Source organism: Myotis lucifugus, unplaced genomic scaffold, assembly GCF_000147115.1.
Source record: "Myotis lucifugus unplaced genomic scaffold, Myoluc2.0 scaffold_615, whole genome shotgun sequence".
In the NCBI taxonomy this organism is placed as follows: Eukaryota; Metazoa; Chordata; class Mammalia; order Chiroptera; family Vespertilionidae; genus Myotis; species Myotis lucifugus.
This window is the reverse complement of record NW_005871663.1, coordinates 348796-358515: the sequence shown is the minus strand read 5'-3', so window position 1 is coordinate 358515 and position 9720 is coordinate 348796. Positions and strand designations below refer to the sequence as shown.

The 9720-nt window shown below is 47.7% G+C and overlaps 1 protein-coding gene across 1 annotated transcript in view; it reads right to left on the bottom strand.

Annotated features, from left to right (window-relative positions):
* The window catches only part of INSR (insulin receptor), a 134114-nt gene that overhangs the window by 29742 nt on the left and 94652 nt on the right, over window positions 1-9720 (bottom strand). The window contains 3 exon segments of the mRNA XM_023746008.1: window positions 553-824; window positions 5845-5880; window positions 7344-7545. Coding sequence (XP_023601776.1) covers window positions 553-824; window positions 5845-5880; window positions 7344-7545 — 510 coding nt within the window.

The following is a 9720-nucleotide window of genomic DNA, read 5'->3' as shown; positions in this document are numbered from 1 at the left end:
GGCAACATGGATGGACCTTGCAGGCAGTAGGCACCCGATTGGAGGTCAGACAGAAAGACAAGTACTGAATGACTGAAAAGCAGAACTCCTAGAAACAGAGTAGATTGGTGGCTACCAGGGGCTGGGGGAGGCGAAGTGGGGAGATGTTGGTCAAAGGGTACAAACTTCCAGTTGTAAGATGAATAATTCCTAGGTAGCTCATGTACAGCACGGTGACTATAGTTAAACATACTGTACTGTGTGCTTGAAAGTTGCTAAGAGAGAACTTAAATGTTCACCACAAAGAAGGACTGGGAATAATGTGACGTGATGGAGGTGTTAGCTGATGGTAGGGGGGCAGATGCCGTATAATCACAGTGCATATAGGACGGGGTCAGATCACCACCTTGTAAACTGAGTTACAGGAACTTACACGATGTTATATGTCAATCGTTTCTCAATACAGCTGGGAAAAGCTAAAAATAAATAAAAAGTTCTGGGGGCAGATCAGTTAAGAGGCGGGGCCCCTCCTTGGTCAGCGTGTGTATCCCGGCCCCGTGGGGTGCCGCCCACCTTCGGGCATGGTCCTGGCGCTGATGTAGGCCGCCACGCTGCACCTCTCCTCGGGGAAATCCTGGTTGCAAGCCTGCAGCTCGATGCGGTAGCCAGTGAAGTGGCGCAGGCCCGAGATGACCAGCGACTCCTTGTTCACCACTTTCTCGAAGGGCCGCGGCTCCTCCGAGCTTGCGGGCACGATGGTTGAGGTGTTGGGGAAACCCAGAGCTGTGGGCACAGCCATCGTCATGTTCCCTTCGTCACCAAGGGCCCTGCGTTTCCTCAACGACCTGTCGCGACATCAGGACACAAAGCGTCATGCAATCACCATCTTTAAACAAATGCTACTGGCGAGTAAGGGGCTTAGAATAAAGGACTGGAGCAGGGGATGTGAGGGAGCAGGTGAATTAAAATGCAAATGGCCAGGAATTACAACAGAGCCGCTTGCAAGATGCCCTCCGAAGCCTCAGGAGGGGGCAGGCCCACGGAGAGGGCGCGGGGCCGGGGCCATCGCTGTAGACGGACCACGATGTTACCCTCAACCTGCTCAATTTCAGGTTTTCATTTTGCAGAGTAACAGACCACCCAGGGTGAGTGTTCAAAATATGATGCCAAAAGCCTGTAAGAATCAAGCGGACTGAAGGGTCCCAGGTTCGATTCTGGTCAAGGGCACATGCCCGGGTTGTGGGCTTGATCCCCAGTAGGGAGCGTGCAGGAGGCAGCCAATCAGTGATTCTCTCTCATCATAGATGTTTCAATCTCTCCCTCCCTCTCTGAAATCAATAAAAGTATATTTAAAAAAACAAAAACAAACAAAAAAGACATACTAACTAGAACAGAATTTACGTTTTTTCTTTTTCAATGTGAAACGAGGTTTTTCCTCATTACAAAAGTAGCACATGCTCATTGCAGAAAAGTTGGAAAACTAAAATATTCCAATTTATGCATAAGCCATAATTTACTTAACCATCCTCCTATATTTTTAAAATGAGTGTTTTTCCAATTCTTTTTTGGTATTACAAATATTGCTTTGACCATTGTCTCATTGTCTTATTTGATCCTAAAAGTAGATTCCTCAAGGAGAAGTCACTAGGTTACGCTTAATACATTGGGCTAAATTTCTATCTGGACCTTAGATTAACTGTGGTCTCACGCGGCCCATGAGGCCTGATGTCCACGTGGTTACTGGCTGCACTAGGTAACACTGAGTGAGGTCAGTGGGGCTTCCTTTTCCTTTATTTGTTTTTCAGATTTTCAACCTGAGGTATTTTTTTGAAACATCACTCTACTGCTTTATTTGTATCTCTTTGTACTGCTGAGTGAGAACTTTTCTTCCCTTTATTGCTTCTTTTGTGTTTCTCTAGGGAACTGTCCACCTTACCCTATTTTTCCACATCCTCGCTCCTGTGTTGTTCATTCACTTAAGATATTAATCTTTACACATTGTGTTGCATGATTTCTTCTTGTTTGCCAGCAAACTTTTTTAAATGACCCGAAATAGTCTTTCCCATTTAACTGTAAAATTTTGTATCTCAGCCAGTTTTTAAATTTTTTCTTTACAGTAACTGTACATGGGGTTTCTTAGGTTTTATGGCAATTATGAAAGAGATCTTTCCCCTTGTTTTGTATACTAATTATTGCTCGTATAGCCACAGGCTTTAGTTTATTTATATTGTCCCTACCTTCCCATCCTCTCGTGCTAAGAGTTTCATGGTTGATTTCCTTGGGTTTTCAAGGAACACACCAGTAAACAGGTCAGCATACTTTTATCGTAAGTGCTAGAGAGTGAATATTTGGGGCTTTGTGGGATATACGGCTTTTATCACAACTACTCAACTTTCCATGGCCTTCAGCCACTGTAGCTTGAAAGCAGCCATGGACACAATGGAAACGAATGGGTGTGGCTACATTCCTAATAAAACTTCTCCAACACACAGGTAGCTGGGTCCTGGGCCAGCATTTGTCCAGCCTTACACTAGAATATCTGCAAATATCCATTCTTTTAAATTCTAATTTCTGTTTTGTGTCTATCTGTACTAGCTAGATACCCAGAGAAATGTTAATTAGTAATCATGACATTGGACGCCTCCTAATTCTAACGGGAATAGTTTTAAGAATGATGTTAGCTTGGTTATTGGTTACATCTAGGCAATATTTATCTTGTTGCCTCCCCCACCTAAATGAAAGTATTTTTAACATTATCTAATGAATTATATGATATTCCTTCCTGGGCCTCTTGGAACTAGATTACATTGTTCATATCGCTGGATCTTAAATCATCCTTGCACTTCTGAGACAAACAATATTGCCAACAGTGTTTTATTTAGGACATTTGGACCTAAAGTCCCATATTAGCTGGTCGTGGGGTTTTCTTCCAATGCAGCATCTTTGTCAGGTTCTGCTAAGAGGTATTATGTTAGTTTCAGAAAGTAAGCGGGGTAGGTTTCCATAGGTTTCTATGCTCGGGAAAAGCTTCCATATTATAGGAAGTTGTTGCTCTTTCAAAGTCTCAAAGATCTTCTCTGTAACACTCTGGGCCCAGGGCCTGTTTTTTGTTGTGTGTGTGTTTTTTTTTAAACTTAATTGACACCTTTTCTTAGTCTTTTTCAGAGTTATTAGAATATTTAATTTTTCTACTTCTTGAATCAATTCAGATGAGTTAAAATTTCCCACCTCACTGAAAGCTTCAAATTTCATAACACAGGATTGTCCATGGAATGCAACATATTAAAATCTTCCTTAGGTCCTAGTTTTATGGCACCTTCTTTACTTCTAATTATTTTTGTGTTTTTCCCTATGATTTTATTTACAAGTTTAGCCATATTGATTTCCCCTCCCTCCCTAATACATTTATATTTTTACATTTTTATTTTGTACTTAATCTCTGAAACAATGTATGTCTGCTGACTGGCATCAAAGCCCAGCTTTGCAATATTCTACAAGCTCAGGTATGTGTTTCGCATTTCCGTATTTTTCAAATAGACTTTAGTGAAGTTTCTATTTCTGCTTTGACCCAATAGTTATCTAAGTAACTGGGCCTTTTTTTTTTTTTTTGATAGAGAAAAGAACGGAGAGGGTGAGAGAGAAACATTGATGTGAGAGAGAAACACCGATCCAGCACAGGCCCGACGGAGAAATCAAATCCGTAACCGGTTATGTGCCCTGACCAGGAATTGAATCTGTGACCTTTCTGTGCATGGGACGATGCTCCAACCAACTGAGCCAAACCAACCAGAGCTAAATAGTTGATTTTTAATTACCAGGAAGTAGACTTTTCTGCTCAAACTTTTAGTTTTTTGTTACTGCACTGTGGTCACAAGGTGTGTGGTCAGGAAACAAACCCTACTTTAGGTTTACTCACTATGAATTTCATTGTGGCCTTTTTGTATGAAAAGACCAATGGTTTCCTCAGATAGAAACCAAGGATATATTCATCTTAGCAAGATTCAAACCTTCCTGTATAGCTACAAGTGGGCCTTGAAAATAGTGCCAAGATGCTGAGGCCTCATGAATAATTGAGGAATTGATATCTCAACAACTGAGAACATAAGATGAGCTCCTCAAAGAGGCAAAATATGTATATGCCCAAAGGATTATATCCAAAAAGACCACAAATTGGTCATGAAAGACCTCCATGATCAAACATCAATGATCCTTCCACTTCCTACATACACAGCATTTTATTGTCCCACAGCTCACACTAGACCTGGTTCTCAACCAGGGTGATTCTGCCCAGTCCCAGAACCAGGGGACACTGGGCCCATCTGAAGGCATTTTTGATTATCACTATTTGGGGGACGGGTTGCGCTACTGGCATCAGTGAATGGAGACCAGGGCAGTCCCTACAAATGACAACAATCTGGTCCCAAGTGGCAACAGAGCTGCGATCCAGAAACCCTGGTCTGGCCCAAGGCTTAAAAATTCTAGACCTTTCTTTTCTATAAGATTATATTCCAAGTTGCCACTAGAGGAAAGATTGGGGCTACACAGATGCCTGAACATAAATAAATAAACAAACAAACAAACAGACACTCTGCTTAAAGAATAAAATCACCAGGGTGAGTGAACCAAGTGTGTGAAGTGGGTCAAAAGGTACAAACTTCCAGTTATAAAATAAATACTGCCTGGGGTGTAAAGGCACAAAACGGTGACCATAGTTAATAATGCTGTATTGCATATTTGGAAGCTGAGAGAGTAGATCTTAAAAGTTCTCATCATAAGAACTTTTGTGACTGAACTTTTTGTGACTAAAGAAATGTGTGACTAAGTGAGATGTTCAATAGACTTATTGTGATTACCATTTGGTAATATATATAAATAGCAAATCATTATGCTGTACACCTGAACTAATATAATGTTGTATGTCAGTTATATCTCAATAAAATTAAATTAAAAACCCCACAGCATGGACCCACCCTGCCTTTTCCAGTCTTGCCTCCTATTCCTCACAAGAGCCCTTAATTCGTCCCACCAGCTCGCCTTCCCCTCACGTTCTGTCTGCCCATCCTCACCTCCTGGACAACACTGTATCTAAGAGAACAAAAGAAGTTCATTCAAAGGGAAGCATGCCTTACTGTCTTCAGTGGAATCCAGTGACATGGCACACCTGGCTCTCACCTGTTGTCTCACACTTGTCACCCCCAATAAAAAGGTTCTGTTTCCAGCCCCATCTGGTTTGTCTCAGTGGATAGAGCATCAGCCCGTGGGCTGAAGGGTCCCAGGGTTGATTCCCATTAAGAGCACATACCCCGGTTGCAGGCTGGATCCCCAGCCTTGGTTGGGGCTCACATGGGAGGCAACCAATTGATGTGTCTCTCTCATATCGATGTTTCTCTCTCTGCGTCTCTCCCCCTCCCTTCCACTCTCTCTAAAAATCAGGGGGGAAATATCTTTGGGTGAGGATTAAAGTAATAAAAAAACGTTCTGTTTCCAGGTCAGTCCTCCCCACTACCTGCCGCACATGGACACCAGGCTCCGCTCTGCACACACAGAGGATACGCGTTCGGTGAGTGGATGCAGGGGGAGGCATCTGGGAGATGCCCAGAAAGAAGCCCCTTGATCCGAGGTTTAGTAAGTGTGTTAGTGAAGATTCCCCCCACATTCTTGCCCAGATCCCACTTCAGGGTGAAGGCGTTTGAGGTGTGAACTGGTGAAGTGCCCAGTCTTGGCAGAGTGGCCCTTCACATGCATCAAGCCACAGAAGCCCTGGGTCGTGGAGGCGGCACAGCACGCTCTCCGCTCTGCCTACTCCATGGCCCTGCGCTGAGCGGCCGCCAGGGGCCACCTGGATGTCCCACGGGTGAGTCGTACCTACTGTCCTCAGCACCTGGGCCTGAAGAGATTTTTCTGTGAAAACAAAACCAACCACTTTGAGTACAGACAGACCTCTTGCTTCTAACACCCTGGAAGCCACATTCTGTCCGAGCAGCCCCAAGGTGCCGGCCCCCGGGCCACGTTCCCATCACCTGAACCACATCTTCCCCCACAGACGTGGAGAACTCAGCACAAGGGAGAAAAAAATCAGAGAAAAGCCCCCGGGCCGTGGCCTTCGGAGGTCCCCTTGGATGCCGTTTCCCCGAGTCCGGCAGCGTTCGTGCTTAGTGGGCAAAACAGTAGCTGCCTCAATGCTTCTGTGCCATTCAGTGCTCTTTTGGCCTCAGGGCCATGGGAGGGAAATGCAAGACAACAGAAAGGAAGAGGAGTTACGTGCTGATGGGTCTGAGGAAACCTAGCCTACTGGATGCGGAGTGATGGTGGGGGCTCAAGAAGACACGTTTTAGAAGCTTGTTTCATCCCAATGTAAGCCTTTTGGGGTTCGATCCACTTTGGAAATGGCCAATGGTATCAGAGGTTCTGGGCAGCTGGCTGCTGAAGTCTTTAAGGGTGAAGAGGCGAGGTCAAGGGTAAAAAGGCAGGAGGTGCCTCGTACATCTGCTGGGGGAACTTGGGGCAAGTCGTTGTCGGCTCAGAAACACGGACTTTGGACCCATGTCCGGGAGGGGCACCTGCTTCAGGGGGTGAGTGTGAAGACTAATGAACTAATATGATGCAGACGGCGCTGCAGGCCGCACGGGGGAGAGGCAGGGAGGCTGCTCCCCGTGCTACAGCACAGGACGGCCCCGCCACAAAGAATGATCTGGTTCCAAATGCCGACAGTGCCAAGATGGAGACTCCCTGTGTGACTCGGGCGTCTCATGACCCTCGCAGATGGGAACGTGCTATCTCCATTCTAGAGATGAGTAAACTGAGGCACTGACAGAGGTCTGCTTGCAGAGAAGTGAAGATGAATGAAAAGCCTACAGTCATTTTTACTGCAAGCCCTCTCGGTAGATCAAATGTACACCAGCAAGTCCCTCCTCGTACTAACGGAAAACACAGCATTTTAAATAGAAGTCTCCGGGTCTGAAGATGCTGTGCAAAGTCCCAGAAGGATAAGAAGCTGACAGAGGATTTTAAAAGAGAGAATGCTCCGAGCTTGAGACTTGGTGATAAACCAGGCCTGGCTGGCAGGCATCTCTCAGGATTGGCATCTATAACCTTACAAAGTTTGTCTCAGAACCTGGAAGGGCAGGGGAGGCTGGACAAAGAGCCCCGGAGATGTCGGGAGGCAGAGGATGGGCCTTTTAAACTCCCCCCACCCCCCGCTTTGATGAATGCTTGCTCTTCTTAGTAAGTTCCTGTTGAAATCACAAGATCTCTCCCTGCATCCGGGGAAGAGGCCCAGCGCGGACTCTGCGTACTCTCAGGGTCCCCACTTCATCTTATCCCCGAGGCCACGACCCCCAACCCCGAGCCAGTGAGCCCCTGACCTGGGGACGAAGACCACATTGTGCAGGTAATTCTCAAACGTCTTCCTGAACGAGGACTCCTCCAGTTCCTTCAGAATCTGAGAGTCAGTCTTCGGGCAGGAGCAGCACTCGCCGGCAGCCTCGTCGTACTCGCTCTGGTTGTGCTTCTGGGAACCCTCCAACTCAGATGGGGGGGACCAGGTCCGGGAGGGCAGCTTCAACCCTACAGAAAGGCAGAGCAGGTGGACTCAAATCTCCACACACACACACAGCAAAGAGGACCTGCTCAGAGGGCTGGGCACACAGGACAGAGCTCAGGGCTGGGGTCTCAGTTCAAGTCCTACCGTGAAGAGTAAGACCTTTCTCAGGGGCTCAGTCGGTGCCAGCTGAGAAGATGCATGTCAACTGTTCTAGACACTGTCTGATACCATATCCCCATGGGACTGGATATTGAAGGTAACCAGCTTGTCCCTGCCCCCATGAAACTTCTAGTGCACAGAGGCTTCAGAACACACAATAAACTAATAATAAACGTGCCATGGCTCAGATGGCAGGGTCAAAAGAGAGGTGCCTGGGGGTGGTCTACTGCTGAGCAGTCCTGAATGAATCACAGGAATGAGCCACCCACAGATCCTGGTGTAAAGCAGTTCTGACTGAGCACAAAGCACGTGCAAAGGCCCAAAGCAGGAACTTCCTCGACGTGTCAGAGACACCAAGGACACCATGCAGCGAGATGATGTACGAGAGGATGGTGGGAGGTAGGATTAGAAAAGAACAGGGAGCCAAGTCACCACTGAATGAATGAATCAATCAATCAATCAACCAATCAACTGCATAAGTAGATAGACCAGAGGGCAGAGCAGAATTCTACCAGGAATTCTGAGGGGCCCGGCTTAGAGACCCGATGATTACACTGAGCCATCAAGTTGTACAGCACAAATAAAAGAACCTACAGCTCATTCAGGAACCCAGGAGTGGGTTGGAGCAGTGGCTCTCACCCGGGGGTGATGCTGCACAACGGGACATGGGCAAGGTCAGGAGCCATTTCTGGTTGTCAGGGCTGGTGGGGGGGGACTCCTGGCATCTAGAGGGCAGGGGGCAGGGACATCCTAGAAAGCACAGGACAGCCTCACCCTAGAGAATTAACCGGCCCTAAAAGTCAACACAGCTGAGGTAGAGAAACCCTGGACTACAGACACGAGGGGAGATTGGGAAGAAAATCCTATATAATAAAGCAGTGATATGCAAATTAACCCTCACACCCTCACAAGATGGCTGCCTATGACCAGGCAGGCAGGGGGGTTAGTGAGGGACGACCAAACGACTGAACAACAGGCTGCGTGGGGTGACCAGGCTGGCGGGGGGACCGTGAGGGGCAACCAGGCCGGCAGGGGGGGAGTTGGGGGTGACTACGCCAGCAGGGGGGGCAGTTAGGGGAGACCAGGCTGGCAGGGGGGACAGTTGGGGGCGATTAGGCTGACAGGGGGCAGTGAGGGGCAACTAGGCCAGCGGGGGGGGAGGGGGTCAGTTGGGGGCTACCAGGCCAGCAGTGGGGGACAGTTAGGGGTGACCAGAAAGGCAGGCAGGTGAGCGATTAGGAGCCAGTGGTCCAGATTGTGAGAGGGATGTCCGACTGCCGGTTTAGGCCTGATACTGGGCCTAAACCGGCAGTCGGACATCCCCTGAGGGGCCCTGGATTGGAGAGGGTGGTGCAGGCTGGGCTGAGGGGACCCCGCCCCCCCTGCACGAATTTCATGCACCGGGCCTCTAGTTTTAAAATAAGCTTAGAAAAGGGAATGAAAAAACAAAACAACTTCTCATTGGAGCAGTGTTAATGATACAAAGCTGTTTTCTGTCTTGACCCCTGAGGTCCAATCACACAGCCACACTCTGGGTACAGCCTTGAGAATGCACACTCCTCCTTACGGGCAAAATTCAGGACAGTCCCTTCGAGTCCCCTTTCCTGCCACCAGCCTTCCATGCTGCTAGTGTCTACTGAGCAAAGGAAGCTCCATCCCTCCTCTCCGCTTCAATGCATCCCATGGACAATGAGCTCTAAGTACCTTTCTGTGAATGGTGGGTACCCCCTCGGAAGCCCCAGTACTCACACAGCTTTAAAACCTGCAGGGGACTCTTAAAAATGCTTCTTATGTTTATTAATAGGCATGGAATAACCTGGCTGGGTAACTGTTAGAGGGCCAGTCATGGCACTATGGGCAGGAAAACTGGATTTCCTTAGTGATGGGGTGGGGGTGGGTTCCTGACAATTTTCTGGAGGGGCAGGGACTTTTGATCAGGTGCAGGCTGACACCTGTTCCCTTTCCAGCACGCACTCATGACACGTGGTGTCCCATGGTTTTCTGTGACTGTGAAGCATGATGACACACCCAGGACAGCC